At 39.6% G+C, this 17158-nt stretch overlaps 1 protein-coding gene across 3 annotated transcripts; it reads left to right on the top strand.

Moving 5' to 3' along the window:
- Nucleotides 1-10353: 10353 nt before the first annotated feature.
- LOC126727747 (phosphomethylpyrimidine synthase, chloroplastic) lies at nt 10354-15619 on the top strand. 3 transcript variants are annotated; one of them, XM_050433676.1, is made up of 7 exons: nt 10432-10546; nt 10767-10807; nt 11684-12015; nt 12158-12285; nt 12785-13611; nt 14153-14829; nt 15437-15619. In XM_050433676.1, the coding sequence occupies exons 3-7, from the start codon at nt 11699-11701 to the stop codon at nt 15444-15446; spliced, it is 1959 nt and encodes a 652-aa protein (XP_050289633.1). In that variant the 5' UTR covers nt 10432-10546; nt 10767-10807; nt 11684-11698; the 3' UTR covers nt 15447-15619. The 3 variants fall into 3 exon arrangements, with proteins under 3 accessions (XP_050289624.1, XP_050289630.1, XP_050289633.1); XM_050433667.1 differs by lacking the exon at nt 10767-10807 and having other exon boundaries at nt 10354-10546; XM_050433673.1 differs by lacking the exon at nt 10767-10807 and having other exon boundaries at nt 10355-10546; nt 14153-14835.
- Nucleotides 15620-17158: the final 1539 nt, after the last annotated feature.

Below are 17158 nucleotides of genomic sequence, written 5' to 3'. Positions count from 1 at the left end.
CTGTAGGGACACATTGGATTTGAAAGAGACCCGGTATTATTATAATAAAAATAAAAAATAAAAACTAATCTAACTGGATATTGATGACTGGTCAAGCAAAAGGCCATCCATTTTTCACCATATTTTTCATTTTTCATTCTTTCCCCCCTCTGTGAACAATAATTATCTTATAAATCCTCCCTCTCATATTGGGTGGGTGAGTCTCAAGAGTGAGAACTGCATTATCTAGATTCATATGCCTGATGCATGCGATATATTTTTCTTATCTAGATTCATATATCTGATGCATGTGATATATTTTTCTTTACGAAACATCGTTTGGGGCTTTTTTTTCTTCCCAATCCTCTGTTTTGTGGGAGTGGGTTCGATTCGGGCTTGGTTGGCCTTGGATTGATAAGGGTTGATTTTGACACAAATTGAGGCACACCACAAGACAACATTTGGTGATTCCATTTTGGACTACCAATATTATGACAGACAAATTAAAGTGAGCGTGTGCTCTGAGACCATAATTAGCTGGGCCGAGTCTAAATGCTCGAAAAGAATGTGATGGCCAGACTCGCCAGGTTTTACTTGAAATCTCACCAACCCATTGCCTTCTTCCCTTCCTCTGGCTCCGCAATGATTTGTACCCGTCAAGTTTTAGCAAGTTCTTGTCCACTAGAATTGAAGTTCCGTAATAATTGTCGACTGTCAAGTTCTTTTCATCTTCAACATCATTTCTAATACCAAAAGATGAGAACCGAATTTACATCTAAGGAATGAAGGGTGTTGATGATTTTCATAATGTTGTGATTCATTGATTTTTTGGGTGGGGACCAAAATATCTGTGTTGCTTTCGAAAGCAACCACGATTTATGTCCTTTGTCACCGGAAAATAGCCAGATCTATTAACCTGCAAACATGCCTTATTAAGGACCACAACTCAATGTGGTTGTCTCTTTAGAAAATTCACAATGTCCTGTTCTTGTCATCCTTTCAAATAATTAATATCAAGTGGGGAAACTGGAAGCATCATTCTTTCATAGTGAAACTGTGAGAGCTGAGAGGTCTATTACCTTTTCTTGACTCTTAACTAGAAAGAACATGATTGGTAACTCAATCCTTAATACTTTAGATTAGAAAGTGCTGACTTTCATAACACAAAATAAATGAGAGAGAGAAAGAGAGACCTTTTTTTTTATACCTAATATATTAAAGTTAGGAGTGAAAATATTGATTGTGAAGTGGCAACAAGTTTTTATGAATAAAAAATTGAACACTCAAAATGATGATGAGAGAAAATGGTGAATAGGGGCAAAAAGTCGTTATTTTTTTCTTAAATTTTTAAAGTTGGGGTGGGGAAAGATAAAGAAATTGTTTAGAAAAATAATAAAAGTAAGCAATTCAAACGAATAAAATTAAGATTCAGGGTTCACTTTGAAAAGGTAATAGTATTTGGAGAATCAAAGATTTTAATCAAATACATGAAGGAATGAATTTTTTTTTTTTTAAAGTATAAGATAGAAATTTTACTCTACTCTAGTCTAATCTAAGTGTATATGTATGTAAAATTCCCCTTTAGAGACCTGAACCCTGACTCTTGTCCCTACACTCCACAAGCACTTATACTTGTGGAGCGACCATCGCGCCAAGGGTGCATGATGGTATAAATATAAATTTATACTTGCGAACACAAATTTATTGAAACTTAAAAAACAGCCATGAGTAATTACATTTTCACACACACATATATATATATATATATATATAAAAGATTGTGGGAATATTTTAAATAAAGTGTGACGAGTGAAGGTACGATATATTTATTATAAAGTAGATAGATATGCTAATGTTTTAGCAATAGATCAGTAGCTCAAATAAACAAGCATGTATTTTTTACCCTTGAGCGGTTGTGCCCTTTTTGTAGTTTTTTTTTTTTTGCAAATAAAAATAAATAAAATTAAAGAAACTGAATCAAAAGCATCAAAATTAGAGGGTGTATTTTGTAATCTAACAAAAAATAATAATAAATGTGGGGCCAGAGAACTTATGACCCGGCCCACTTTCCACTAAGGCCCAGGGCCCGTGCTGAGGAGGGTACTTGTCGAGGACGAGTAGGAAAAGACCAAATAGCCTAGAGACGCAACCGAGGATGACCCTATCCTCGGCATCCCAAGACTTCGAAGGGAAGAGTGACATATCATCAAAGGCAGCCTCCAAAAGGCCCCTAGGAGAAGAGGAGAGTAGAATGGGACCCACGTGGGGGTACGATGTGGAGGTGGTTCAAGGTAAATACGTCCCCTCCGCATTGAATGCATCCACAAACGTCCTAACCATATTAATGAGAAAAGACGCCTGAACAGTGTGGCTTCGATTATTGCAACTAACAAAAAGCAAGGGGAGGCAGTTGACGGGACAGGTACTCGAATAGGCACCTGCCTGATCAACAGGTGGAGGGCTAGGATCAGCCAAGAAGGGTTATATAATGTGAAGACTAATGCGCCAAAAAGGGGCTGGGAAAAAAGGCCAAGAGCCAGAGCCTCCCAGACCGTATCGAGGAGAATGAATCCTCGAGCGAACATGGCTTACTTTTGTATGAACACCACGACTAACCACTGTCCGGTGACCAAGGCCTAGCCTTTCAAACCCACGCTCTACAAATTATATTGTTTGGGCCGTTTTACATGCGAACCCAATATCATTTTGTGGTCGTTACAAATTGAGTCCTTACAATTGGCGCCGTCTGTGGGAAAGACTTGTGTGTTGGCACAGGCGGTAGGTTAAGGAAGTCCCCTTGTCACTTCCAGTAACCCGTTGTAGTGCTTCAACACAAAGTTCCATTAGGGGCTACGCTCTGAAGCGTCAGTAGCGCGGATGGTTCTAGGGGCTTGGCCGAGGGGCTAATCCCCCCAAACCAATGGCCCACGGCTTAGCCGAGGGGCTAATCCCCCCCACTTTAAATCTAAGTTTTGGACAGAACCAAGGTATTGCATGGTCCTCAGACTCAAACCTATGGGGAAACCAAATACTTAAAGGAAATCTGGATACCAAGTTGGACCTAACAACACACGGGACATCTCGGATGATGCCTATATCTCCACTGAAGGAGGTTCAGACACGAGTTCAATGCTTTATAGGTGCGGGTGAGCTAGCATTCCGAAACATGATTCTAAATATATCATATGCATAACTATATATACTTATTAAGATAACTAGTTCAAAAGTCATAAGGTTCGTAACAATAGTAAGTATCGATGAGGGCAACTAACATGTAATCAAAAGGAAAGAGGAAGAAAATAATTTCATATATGTGTTCAACAGGTTCAACTGCAAGCAAACTATAAAGTTTCCAAAATAAAAGAGAAACTAGTTAATCATTAAACTAAAAAATAAATGCGGAGGCTGGCCGGGGTTTCTACTTTTTCAATTCTTTGTCGGCCACATCCTGGGAAGGTAGAACAAGACTAGCTTCGACGCCCTGGAGGACAGTCCCTTCTGAGGAAGGCTGAACAAGATCGGTGTCAGTGCTCTTGGGGACCTTGACAAGGAGAATTGCCTGCAGGGGCTGAGCAAGAATGGCTGGCTCCTCGGCAACAGGAATTTGAGCTCCAACCGCAGGCTCGACAACCTCCTTGGGCATCTCGAGATTAATACCTCCAGGCGCTTCTATCGCATCATGAGGCTCTTCCCCTTCAAGCGACTCGCCAAGAGGGACGTTGATCTGTGCAGCTTCTGACTGAGTAACCCCTGCCTCGTGTTGATCGCTCATAGCCTCGGAGCTGGCGGAGGCGGCCTCACGGATGGCAGGAGGGTAAAATATGCTCTTCGCCTTCCACAAATCAGACGACGCATCCACCCCAGCCTGTTTTAAGGCCTCTTCCCAAACCTGGGAGCAGTATAGCCTGCACACTCCGGGAATTTGGGCTTTAAGGGAGGCTTGGGTTTCAGCTACCCCCGTATTGTAACCCTCATCCTCGGCCTTATCCCTAGCAGTTTCAGCCTCGTTTCTGGCAAACTCAGCCTCCTGCTTGGCCCTCATGGCTTCATCCCGGGCAAACTTCGCCACGCCCTTAGCATTCTCTGCCATGATCAGTTTTTTCTTCAAATTATTGATCTGCTCCTTGGCTATCTGCAATTGATCCTCAGCTTCGAGTAGACGTTTTATCTATTCCTCAGTCTATTTTTGGGTGCCATTTAAACCCGCCGAGTCACTATCCCTCTCTTGGATAGCCTCCTTTAAGGCTTCCTTAGCCTTTGCGAGGTAGTCCTCGGAAGCTTTAAGGGTCCGCGCGGCGTCTATGCGTTTGGTATGTTCATTCTCGGCGGCCTTACTCTGCTTGTTAACCTCCTCTTCCATCCTATAGGTAGTCTGGAAAGCCTGTCAAGTGAGATAAATGCACCGTGAGTGAAAGTTCGGGAGCAAGAGTTAATAAAATTTTTGGGTTTCCAGAATCTTACCATGCCCAAATATCTCTTTGCACTGAGGAAAACCTCTTACATCCTCATGTTCTTTAACTCGTCCACATCGGTGGGAAGCAGCATGGTTCTCCCTAATGCATCGGCCACATAACCGCCCTCGCCATCTCCAAGGTCCCTCATGGACGCGGTTTCCAACAGTGGCCCCCCGTGGAGCATTGGGGCGGGAAGCCAGGCGCTTGGCAAGGATTGGGCTTCGATCCCCTTCCCCTTACTTTGGGCGAATTGGGTTTCGGTTTCTTTACCCTTACTTTGGTGCCCAATCTTTAATTGTTTCACACGTGGGGCTTCATCCCTCTCCTTAGAAGATTGGGATCTTCCCTCGTCCATAGGTTCCTTACCCTTGGGACTCCTCTTTCTCTTTGAGTCAGTGGGCTCCAGCCAAGGAGGCAGAGCTGATTGAGGAGGAGCAGGAAGTTTGGGGCGGGGAGATTGTGGCTGCGACTTGGTGGAGGATGACCTGGTCTGGATGGTCTAGGGCTGAAGTGGTGGAGGTGGAACACTGGACTGCGGTGTTCCTTGCGCACCCTTCCTCGGTTGACCCTCGAGGAGGTCGAGTAAGCTAGTCGGGGGCTTTCTCTTAAGTCCCATCTCGGCTCAAGAGGATGTACCTACTGACAATAGCTCCGCTTCGGACAAGTCTGGGTCCCCTAAATCGCCAGAAGGATCCTCGGATGGGTCAGCTTGATCAAATGCCCCAAAACCCTCCTCGGACGGATCCAAATTATCTTCATCCTTCGCTGCCCGATGAAGCAACGAAGAGCCCACCAATAGGATGCCCTCTGGGACAGGAGATCCTTCGGAGATCAAAAACCCTTGTTCAACTACGGTAATTTTTGGAAGCCGAGGACGGTTAGCGCTAATCACGTGCTTTGGGTCGGCAAACGATTTCTGAAGAGGAGCGTACCCTAAGATTTTGTGAGCGGCTCTGACTTGACCATCATTGTCATTTACAAAAACTGCAGCTTGAAGAACAGTCTCCAAGTCCACTCGGTTAACTAGGTGAAAGTGCCGATGAAAGGCGTTGGGATCTGTAAGAAAAAGACATGCACATGGTTAGTAACCGAACCACATCAAATTGAAATGGCGCAAAGGATCAGCGCCCTTCCACTCTCTATACCCCACCTGGTTCTCCCTCCACCATTGGGCATGGAACGCCGTCGTGCCATTCCCCAGATACAATAAGAAAGTCTTTGTTCAACCCCTTACTGGAGTCGGAGAGGCACTGAATTAGCCGAACCCTTTCGTCTCTGGTCTTCATATAATAGATCTTGCCCTTTCATTTTTGGAGATTGTAGCACCAATTCTCATCATGATGGGTTAGTCTTAACCCCATTTTCTCATTTAGGGCATCCACACAACCCAGAATCCTAAACATATTGGCAGCGCACTAGGTGGGAGCTAACCGGAAATGCCTAAGGTAATTCTTCATTACTGGCCCCATGGGGATTCTCATACCCCCCTCTACGAAGGCGAGAACAGGGATTACCACCTCGCCTGTATTTCTCAGAATATGCCACTCCCCCATCTTACAGTGCCTCAAACTCACGTTGGGGGGAATTCTATAATCGGCGATGAACTTTTCCATCGCCTCTTCGGTCTCAATCAATTTCCTCAGTCTCATTTTAACCATCTCTAAGAACTACTAAACAGACTCAACCAACTACAGGAGAAGGAAGGGAACAAGAGAAAAATAAACCCAAAAAAGAAAAAGCACGAGTTAATGAAGGCAGAGAACTTACAAAAAAGAGGAATAGTGCCTCGGACAGGCTTTTTGTGCTGGAGGTAGACTTGAGTTAGGACGAAAGTTCAGATGAACCCAAGGTATATGCGCTAGAACTCTTAAGTGCAAAATTGAAGAGACAAATCAGTTCCAAAAATCATTTATGCCTCCCATCGAAAGTAACTGCACGAATTTTCCCGCCCATAAAGGCAAGGAAATCTCCACTGTTAGATCTCCATCACGCTGTTGAACGTGGGAAGCATAGAGCCGCCTGCATTTAATAAGGACACGTTTCACCTTCCAAAGGCTCTAAGAACGTGTCTCGGGCAGGCGAAAAGTCTCGAGAACCGATAGGTGACAAGGATTGACAAGCATTGACAGACGTCTGATGTCATCAAAACCCTCCTATCCGTCCGAGGAGCCGGATAGCAGGATTTTGAGGGGCTATTGTAGGGCCAGAGAACTTACGACCCGACCCATTTTCCACTAGGGCCCAGGGCCCGTGTCGAGGAGGGTAGTTGCCGAGGACGAGTAGGAAAAGACCAAATAGCCTAGAGACGCAGCCGAGGATGACCCTGTCCTCGACATCCCAAGACTTCGAAGGGAAGAGTGACATATCATCAAAGGCAGCCTCCAAAAGGCCCCTAGGAGAAGAGGCGAGTAAAATGGGACCCACGTGGGGATATGGTGTGGAGGTGGTTCAAGGTAAATACGTCCCCTCTGCATTGAATGCGTCCACAAACGTCCTAACCATATTAATGAGAAAAGACGCCTGAACAGTGTGGCTTCGGTTATTGCAACTAACAAAAAGCAAGGGGAGGCGACTGACGGGACAGGTACTCGAATAGGCACCTGCTTGATCAACAGGTGGAGGGCCAGGATCAACCAAGAAGGGCTATATAATGTGAAGACTGATGCGCCGAAAGGGGGCTGGGAAAAAAGGCTAAGAGCCAGAGCCTCCCAGACCGTATCGAGGAGAATGACTCCTCGAGCGAACATGTCTTACTTTTGTATGAACACCACGACTAACCACCGTCCGGTGACCAAGGCCTAGCTTTTCAAACCCACGCTCTACAAATTATATTGTTTGGGCCGTTTTACATACGAATCCAATATCATTTTGTGGTCGTTACAAATTGAGTCTTTATAATAAATTATACATTTTTCTTGTAAATAAAGAGGAATCTTAGAAGCAGCTATAAAATTGTTAAAAAATGTGAAGCGGCAGAGAAAAGAGTAAAATGCCTATTGGTTTTATGAAAAGGTTCACTTTTTTTTTTGGTGAAGAAATGAAAAGGTTCACTTAAAGAATGGAAAGGCATTCAGCAAGAAATAAATAAATAAAGAATGGAAAGGAAAACTTAGGGAAAAAAAAAAAAGGCAATGTACATCGAGAATATGGAAGAGTTGATCCTTTATTTATTTATTTATTATTATTCAAAGTAGATCTTATTCCCAAATCAGGGCAGAGGTTCAGCCAATTGTACACTGAAGGAAAACGACTTGGAGGTGTACTCTTTCTTGTCATTTTTAAAAAGTAAACAAGCTCAAAAAGACATTAAAGAGCCATTAATATCTTATAACAAAATTATTGGAAAGTCAAAATCAAGTATTTTGGGCGGAATATTGTAGAAAATAGAATTTATTTGTAATATGAGTACTGTTCAAAGTTATTTGAAAAATTGAAAAGAAGTAAATTTTGGCAACCCTGTTACCAAAATTCTAACAAAAAAAGGATGAGCGAGGAGAGAGAAATGATGTGATAGTGGAGTGAGAAAAGAATTGAATTTCGGTAATGAGGTTACCGAAATTCCTTTTACCCGAATTCGATTACCCAGATTAATGAAGTGCTCGAAAGAGAAGTGCATGAGTAGTACTGTACAAGAGCAGCAATATTGGAATTTACATATGTATATATATATATATATATATATATATATATATAATTATAGTGAATTTTGTTGACCTTGCCAGCATTTTTAGAAATGAGGTGCAGGGGTCCCACCAAAGTGAGTGTTGAGGAGCAAAGTACCACTTTCTTTTTTTTTTTTTTTTTCCTCTTATTTTCGGCAACTTGGTTGCCACAAATTTTTTTTTTTCATCCCATTTTTTTTCTCTCTCCCCTTAAATTTTGGCAACTTGGTTGCCACAATCCTTATTTTCTCCCTCCTCACTCCTCTTGAATTTCGGCAACTTGGTTGTGACAATTGGTTTTTTCTTGAGCACTTCTCCTTTGGGCACTTCATGGACATCAATTTAGGTAGTAGAAATCGGGCAGAAGGAATTTCGGTATCCTCATTACCGAAATTCAATTCTTTTCTCACTCCATTGTCACATCATTTCTCTCTCATCTCTCATCTCTCATTCTTTTTTGTTAGAATTTCGGCAACGGAGTTGATGAAATTTGCTTTTCTCCTCAATTTCCCAAATAACTTTGAACAATACTCATATTACAAATAAACTCAATTTTCTGCAATATTCAGCCAAAAGACTCCAAAATCAAGAGGTTGGAAAATTATAGCATAATAGAGAAAGGTTGTTTAGTTTTCTAGATTTTTTTTTTTTTTTTTGAGAAAGTAGATTGTGATATTGTTTACTAAAAAAAAGGAAAATGTTAAAGTTATTACTGATTTTATTATAAAATAACGTACAAATTGACATTGTAATGATTTTTATTGGTATCAAGAAAACCACATATTATATAAATTTCTTAATTATATTTTGTCTAAAAATTATATCACCAATTTGTAAGGCCAATTTAATAAGATTGTAAGTATTCTAGTATCTTAAAAAAAAGGTCCATATGGCTCGTTTGGTAATGTTGTTTTAGTAACGCTGTTTGTATTTTTTGGAAATATGTGTGAGTGAAAAAGTGTATAGAAATACGTGTAATGTTTTTTTTTTTAAATACGTGTAATATTATTTAAAAACTGAAAAATTGTTGTTTAAAATGCTATACCAAATGGCCCCTAAGAACGCATGGGATGTATAGTTCATTTTAAAAAGAACATAGTTGAAGACAATCTCAAAGGATTAATTTGCAAAAACAATAAAGATTTTCTGTTTTGGCCTGATAAAACAAAATTGAACTTTTTTCTAAAAAATGAATGAAAAACAAAACCCATACCAAGGCAAAGTTCACAACATAATGTGTCACGTGATAATAGAAAGTTGGAAAATGCTGAGACCACCAAAAATGGCAAGTTGTAATTGGTGAAGGTATGTCCCCACATGACCTACAAACACTCCTTCACCAGTCACAACTCGCCATGTGGTGAGTTGTGGCACAAAATTGTGCCATTTTTGGTGATCCTAACATAACTCTAGAAAGTTTCGCATGAAAGAAAAGACGTCTGAGCAGAAACTAGTTAGTGCACTTATTGTAAGTGCAACAAGCCAACAAGTCCTTCATAGTAAATGAATGCCTTATCCCATGAAGCTCTCTTGGTTTTTTTTTTTTTTTTTTTTTTGGTAAACTGGAGAATGCATTCAACTAGGAAACAAAAGGAGCTACATTAGGAGCAGGACAAAGCCTAAAATGATAAAGACCATACAGATCCGAAAGAAAAAAGTTTTTCCTTTCCTTTTCTCTCTTGGTTTATCTCATGGTATTTCAATGAGGAAAATTTATCTTACATCGATGTGCAAGCAAACAATGTCTCACAGTTGGTGGAGACCATACACTCAAGAGACTTCATTCACATGTTATGTGTAGGGACTCTGACCTCCCAACATTGTAGATATATTAAGGCCTAATTCAAATTGAACTTAAGGAAAATAAAACTTGGCTCCCCTCCCTCCAAAATTTTGCCCCCTCTTCACCGATCAGTCCAATCGACTCCACAAATCAGCCCCAAAAGTATCACAAATTAGCTCAAACAACCACATATTAGCCCAAACAAGCACAATCCACAGATGATCAGCTCTAAAAATTTAACAAAAAAAAAAAAAAATTGACAACCAATTATTAGCCCATATTAAAAAAAAAAAAAAAAAAATTCAAGTGGTACCTGATTGGGCAATTGAGTCGGCGAACGCATGGGTGTAATTTGTCAAAAAGAAAAGAAAAAAAAGAAAGAAAGAAGAAATATCTAAGTAAGAAAAGAGAGATGACGAATGAGAGCCACGTCAAGAAAAGCTTTTAAGTTGATAATTTGGGCAACAAAAAAAGAGCTTTTTGGGGTACTCCAAGAGAGAGAGAGAGAGAGAGTGTGGCTGTATCTGTAACTTGCTATAAAAAGCGAACGTAATCTTCGGCATGTGAGCTCAGAAATAACTTTCCCACCCACACCCACACCCTGTTAGAAAGAAAGAAAGAAAGAGAAGAAGATAAGACTAAACAACACAAGGCCTCTTTGTATTCAGGTTCTCTCTCAGTTTCTTTAGCTCTAATTCTCATTCAGAATGTTAATTAGAACAAATCAAAAAAAAAAATTTGTTAATTAGAAATTATTATTATTATAAATATATATATATATATATATATATTTGCATGCATGTTTACGTTTCAGAGGCTCAATTCCTTCCATTTGTTTTGTTTTCATCTTTTTTCTGATCCGTTAATTTCTCTCACGTTTTGACTTAGTTCTCTGCTTCTTTACCATCACCAAACAAAAACTAAACGAGGTAATAATATTAAGGAAATGTTTTTTCTTTTATTTATTTTTATTAAATAAAATAGTTCTTCTCTCTCTCTCTGTTTGGTTACCAGAGAGTGAATATTGAACTATGTTGTGTTGAGGTTTTTGTTTTTTTATTTCTTTTCGAATTTTGTATTTTGTGAGACTCTGGAAATTATAGATCGATTTTTTTTACAGGGACTGTAATTAAGAGTTGAGCTGTCTACTAGACATGTTTATTAGGAAAAGTAATAACATTTTTATACTTTCTGGTTCTGCACCAATTTCTTTTCAATATATATATATATATATTAATTGTTACGTTTAGGACTCTCTGATACAGAGCCAAAAGCAAAATCTCTTTCTATAATTTTTTATTTTTTAAGTTTTATTCGTGCACAAAGCTATTTAGGGAGTCTAGTAAAGGTAATTGGTAGACAACCTTATTGTTTTTGGAGAGACTTATTCTCGGACTCGTGACATCTTGCTTTGGGTGGAAGGCACTTGCCATAACACTAAAGTTCGAACTTTTGTACTTATCAAGAAAAATAAAATAAAAAATAAAAAAAATAAAAAAAAATCTTATTAATTTATTATCATATTAAAAAGAAGAAGAAAAAGAACTAACAATGTTAAGAATCGTGTCAACAGAAGTTCAGCAAATTCAATTATGAAAGCATAAAGCAAGAAAATAAGATTGTAAATGTATAATTTTTCCTTCTGATTACAAGTTATAACTCTGTTATTTAGTGATAGACAAATGGGGTCAAGGCTTCTAACAATCGCTTCTCCTAGACCCTGCAAAAAGTGGGAGCTTTGTGCATTGTGTATGACCTTTTAACTCACTTCTCCTAGATTGTAATCTTTTTTATACTCTGTTCAGATCAACAACCTAGAGATGGCATCAGTGCATGCTAGCTTGACATCAGTTGTGTGCCAAAATGGCAACCATGCTTCTCCAGCAAAGTTCCCCAGTACTGCCTTCTTGCCTGGGTTTGAAGCCGTTGGGCGTGTCTCAAGTGCATCGTCTAAGAAGGAAATGTTTGCTGCTGCGGCTGTTAGCTCGGGCACTAGAGCCACATTAACCTTTGATCCCCCGACAACTGATTCGGATAAAACCAAACAAAGGAAGCATACAATTGATCCTGCTTCTCCTGATTTTCTGCCACTTCCATCCTTTGAACAATGCTTTCCAAAGAGCACAAAAGAATATAAGTACATCTCTTGGTCTTCTTCCATTGTGTTTTATGATTAATTTTGTTTTCATTTTGAGAAGTTTGGTTCCCTAAATCTTGTCTGCACTCAGATATGTTTTGTGTTTTGTTTGCAATGAATTGATGCATGATCTGCCATACAGGGAAGTTACTCATGAACAATCCGGTCATGTACTCAAAGTTCCCTTTCGAAGAGTCCACCTGGCTGGGGATGAACCAAACTTTGACACCTACGACACCAGTGGTCCTCAAAACATCAACCCTCGCATTGGTATGCATATTGAGTTTTAACTTCTATATATCCATTCTTTGAAGTCTTTGGTTCTGTTTTTCATTTATTTTTTGGTTGTTAATGAGGGCTTTAAAAAAATTCTTACATCTTCCATCTTCATATGGACCCTAGTATCTTCCAAGTAATCAATGCTATTTTATTCTGTTGAATCCAGTTGGTACGGTTCAGTCAAAATTACCTGAAGTCTTCAAATGTTCTTTGATAACTTTCTTCTATTGACAATAGCTTTGGAAAACATTAAACTGTGAGGAACAGTACCATATCAACTTTTTCAGATGTTCATAGTTTTATCTTCTTTGTATGGATATTTCCTGACTTCTGTCGGAAATGGATTGAAACAATCCAGATTGATAATTTCAATGAAGTAGTTCACTTTATTAATTTTTGTGTCAGTTCAGTGTCTTCTAATTCAGCCTTTTAGGTGTTAATTATCATTCATTACTTGGCTACTTTTGAATTGACATTGCTAGTTAAACAGGACTTCCAAAACTGCGCAAGGACTGGATTGACGGGCGTGAGAAATTAGGTGCTCCTAGATACACGCAGATGTACTATGCTAAGCAGGGAATTATAACTGAGGAAATGTTGTACTGTGCCACTCGCGAGAGGCTTGACCCAGAATTTGTGAGGTCAGAGGTTGCTCGTGGGCGGGCAATCATTCCTTCCAATAAGAAGCACCTGGAGCTGGAGCCAATGATAGTTGGAAGAAATTTTTTGGTCAAAGTGAATGCAAATATTGGAAATTCTGCTGTTGCAAGCTCCATCGAAGAAGAAGTTTATAAGGTTCAATGGGCAACCATGTGGGGTGGTGACACTGTCATGGATCTCTCTACAGGTCGCCACATCCATGAGACCCGCGAGTGGATCCTACGTAATTCTGCTGTACCAGTAGGGACTGTACCCATCTATCAAGCACTTGAAAAGGTGGATGGGATTGCAGAAAATCTTAACTGGGAAGTTTTCAGGGACACCCTGATTGAACAAGCTGAGCAGGGTGTGGATTACTTCACTATCCATGCTGGGGTTCTACTACGATACATCCCACTAACAGCAAAGCGCATGACAGGAATTGTTTCACGTGGAGGATCCATTCATGCAAAGTGGTGCTTAGCTTACCATAAGGAAAATTTTGCTTATGAGCACTGGGATGACATACTTGACATCTGTAATCAGTATGATGTAGCCCTGTCAATAGGAGATGGGCTGAGACCTGGGTCCATTTATGATGCCAACGACACTGCTCAGTTTGCAGAGCTGCTAACTCAGGGAGAACTGACCCGCAGAGCATGGGAGAAGGATGTCCAGGTAATGACATTTCAAAATTTTACTGTGGCCTAGTGCATATAAAAATATAACAATATGAGGAAACTTTGCTGCATGTTAAGCTATATGTTGCCCCCGTGATGTTTACATTTACCTAGTAATCGTACTTCTTTCAAGTGCTATCCTTAAGTATAATCAGGTCTGTACACTATCCCCGTTATATTGTGTTTTTCATAGAGTGTAGTGTTCTCCAGGGCCTACTTTTTTATGAGCATTATAAAATCAGGTAGACACAGACTACAAGTCCATTGAATTATACTGCTAATTAATGGGGATAGTGTAGCACCTGTAATTAAACTTGGTTGAATTAGCCATGGAGGCATTAATTAATGGAGTTACTAGTTTAATTTGACTTTTTTTAAAAAAACTGTGAAACTAAACATTTTTTTTAAAGAAGTGTACAGTGATTCAATGTATTTATCGCAACTGCTTTCCTCCCCCCTCCCTCCCCCCCACCCCAGTAATTGCTTTTGATTTAACATTATATCATTATGACCTAAAATATGACATTATGCACTTTCAGGTCATGAATGAAGGGCCTGGACATATTCCAATGCACAAGATTCCTGAGAACATGCAAAAACAACTGGAATGGTGTAATGAAGCACCGTTCTACACCCTTGGTCCTTTAACAACTGATATTGCTCCTGGATATGATCACATCACCTCTGCAATTGGTGCTGCCAATATTGGGGCTCTAGGCACTGCTCTTCTATGTTATGTAACTCCAAAAGAACACCTTGGGTTGCCAAATCGGGATGATGTAAAGGCTGGAGTTATAGCATATAAGATAGCTGCTCATGCAGCTGATTTAGCCAAAGGTCACCCATACGCTCAAGCCTGGGATGACGCATTAAGCAAGGCAAGATTTGAGTTCCGGTGGATGGACCAGTTTGCTTTGTCATTGGACCCTATGACTGCCATGTCCTTCCATGATGAAACCCTGCCAGCAGAAGGTGCTAAGGTGGCCCATTTTTGCTCTATGTGTGGACCTAAATTCTGCTCAATGAAGATAACTGAGGATGTGAGGAAGTATGCTGAGGAGCATGGCTATGGAAGTGCTGAGGAAGCTGTGCAGCATGGGATGGATGCTATGAGTGCTGAGTTTCTGGCTGCTAGGAAAACTGTCAGTGGAGAACAACATGGTGAAATAGGGGGGGAAATCTACTTGCCTGCAAGTTATGTAAGCTCCACAGAGAGGTGAAGGTCAGTGCATTTTGCAATATTGATATATTATCCTTTATGAAATGCATTCTCTTGGCTTTGTTTTGTCCGAGTATGATCCACACTGTTCAATATATGGATAGTGACCTAGAAATTGCAGCCTCCTAATATTACTAAACTAAGATAAAAACATGTAAATACACTTGAACTTTAAGACTTCATAGATTTATTATCTGGATGCCAAAATGATGAACACATGATCATATAGGGATCTTAAACACCCTCCCAGGTGGTAGCTGATAGGGATTGCTGAATATGATGCCTCTTTCCTTACAACAGAGTGCAATTAGAGCATGACTATTTTTCTCCTCATGCTAGAAACGAGGATGGTTATAGATGTCATACTATAACTTTATATTAGGAAAAGCAAGATCTGGCCAAATGTTCATTAATTTACAGTAGACATGCTATGATGTGTTTTATGTGAAGTTAGAACCATATCAAATGAACTTTAACCATGTTCATTCTTCATATAACCATAGTGAGTTGAATATGCTAATATTTCTCACAAATCATCTCTAGATTTATTTATTTTTCGTTGCAAGTTAAAAATGAACAATGTCTTACGGCATGTATTTGGCAGGATCATATAAATGAGGAGAATCAGTTTGGAAATCATGAAGACTTGGTGCATGTTTGACTTATCAAGAACACTATTGGGAAGTTCAAAGTTTAGTTTATTAAAGCTTTGAAGACATATCTATCTTTATTCTGTTTGTTTCGTGTGCCCCAGTAATAAAATGCCTTTGTTTCATGTTTAATTTTACATCATGATTTCTTTTGCTGTCGAATTAACATAAGAGATGCACCAGGGGTGCCTTTATCTGCTTGAGCTCTAGCTTTTTGGCTAGGCTTTCAGCGGGTCAGGCTGAGATAGTCCCTTTGAACCTGAACAGGATAATGCCTGCGTAGGGAGCGTGCATTTTCTTTTCCTGTTTTTTTCTGTGCTTGCACAGGGCGGAAGCTTCTATTCATGGTTCGGGCTAGCTGATCCATGTGAGGCAGATTCAATGTCATGGCCAGGTTAATTAGTCATGTGGCTGGGAAGTAGCTGAAACTGTCTGTTCTGTCTTTTTCCTGTGCTTTATTATGAAGTCACATTGATTCTACTGGCCATATATACCTGAATGTTGCTCGACCTCTGAAAATATAAAATACACATTACCATGTAAAACCTAATAATATACTATGGAATGGTAATAAAATATTCGTACTTAAATATGATTGTAGAATGCTATTATGCTAATGAGGGCAACATTAGAGCATTAACATCGGCTTAGATAAAGTTTTGGGCTAATTTGATCTTAAGAAGCTTTTTTTCTCTTTATTTAAATTTTAGAATCAACCTTAAAAGAACTTTATTCAATCTGGGTCAAATGGCCAATGTAAACACTTTGAATATCTGGTGAAATATCCTTCATCCAGACTCATCCAGACTAAAAGAGGAGAAGAAGATCTAGCTCATCTATCTAATGCATGGGCTACTCTTCCCCTGTCTACCAACATGGGTGAAAGATGTCTGCTGAAAAGCTTTAACACAAGTCTGTGTCTTCAATGGTATGACTGAAGTGGGAAACTTGAGAACTACTTCCCCTAAATTCCATGATAATGATCTCCAAATCACCTTCAAAAAACACGTTGTCGATCACCAGCTCCTGTGCAAATTCCACGGGTCATCTACTCATCTTGCAGCCAAAGCCTTTTACCATCTCTACCATTTGATCTTAAGAAGTTATTTTGCATTTTTCGTACTCACTTTCAAATGCATCTCACATTGGATTATTTATGTATCTTTTTTTTGATTCCTGCATTCTATTAATTTAAAAAAAAAAAAAAAAAAAAAATTCTCTTTTTCTTCTCTCTCCTTCACCGCGTCAATACAATCCATTTCTCCCCATTTCTTCCTCCCTTTTTCATTCTCACTACCAACTCATTGATCCAACTTAGAATTGTCCCCAATTGGCGCTGTAGAGCACCATTGAAGGCCAAGTTGAGCACTGCCATCGTACACCATCACCATCACAAAACCTTAACTCAGCCACTTAAGTCATCCCACCTCAAGATCCAGTTGTTCACGAAATCCACGTTGAAAACAAATTTGCGACGCCTCGTGGAGAGAGAGGGAGATCAAAAGAGGGTGAGGCTCAAGGATGGAGGGAAAAAATCTTAAAATATTTCATTGTCTAGACATGTTTAGTGGCTAGTCCATTGCTAATGCTCTTACTAGCAATATGAATACTATTATGCTAACTGGGTTAAATTATTGAATTACATAAATGAATCATGGTAGGTACAAATTTAAAAA

This window comes from Quercus robur, chromosome 1 (genome assembly GCF_932294415.1).
Source record: "Quercus robur chromosome 1, dhQueRobu3.1, whole genome shotgun sequence".
In the NCBI taxonomy this organism is placed as follows: Eukaryota; Viridiplantae; Streptophyta; class Magnoliopsida; order Fagales; family Fagaceae; genus Quercus; species Quercus robur.
The sequence above is the reverse complement of the archived record's forward strand: the minus strand, read 5'-3'. Positions and strand labels throughout refer to the sequence as shown.

What these genes read in the sequence shown, in the direction of transcription:
- LOC126727747 (XM_050433667.1), top strand. Translation starts at nt 11,699, where the DNA reads ATGGCATCAGTGCATGCTAGCTTGACATCAGTTGTGTGCCAAAATGGC. An exon ending in AAACATCAACCCTCGCATTG is followed by an intron (nt 12,286 to 12,784) that starts GTATGCATATTG and finishes CTAGTTAAACAG; the next exon opens with GACTTCCAAAACTGCGCAAG. An exon ending in CATGGGAGAAGGATGTCCAG is followed by an intron (nt 13,612 to 14,152) that starts GTAATGACATTT and finishes ATGCACTTTCAG; the next exon opens with GTCATGAATGAAGGGCCTGG.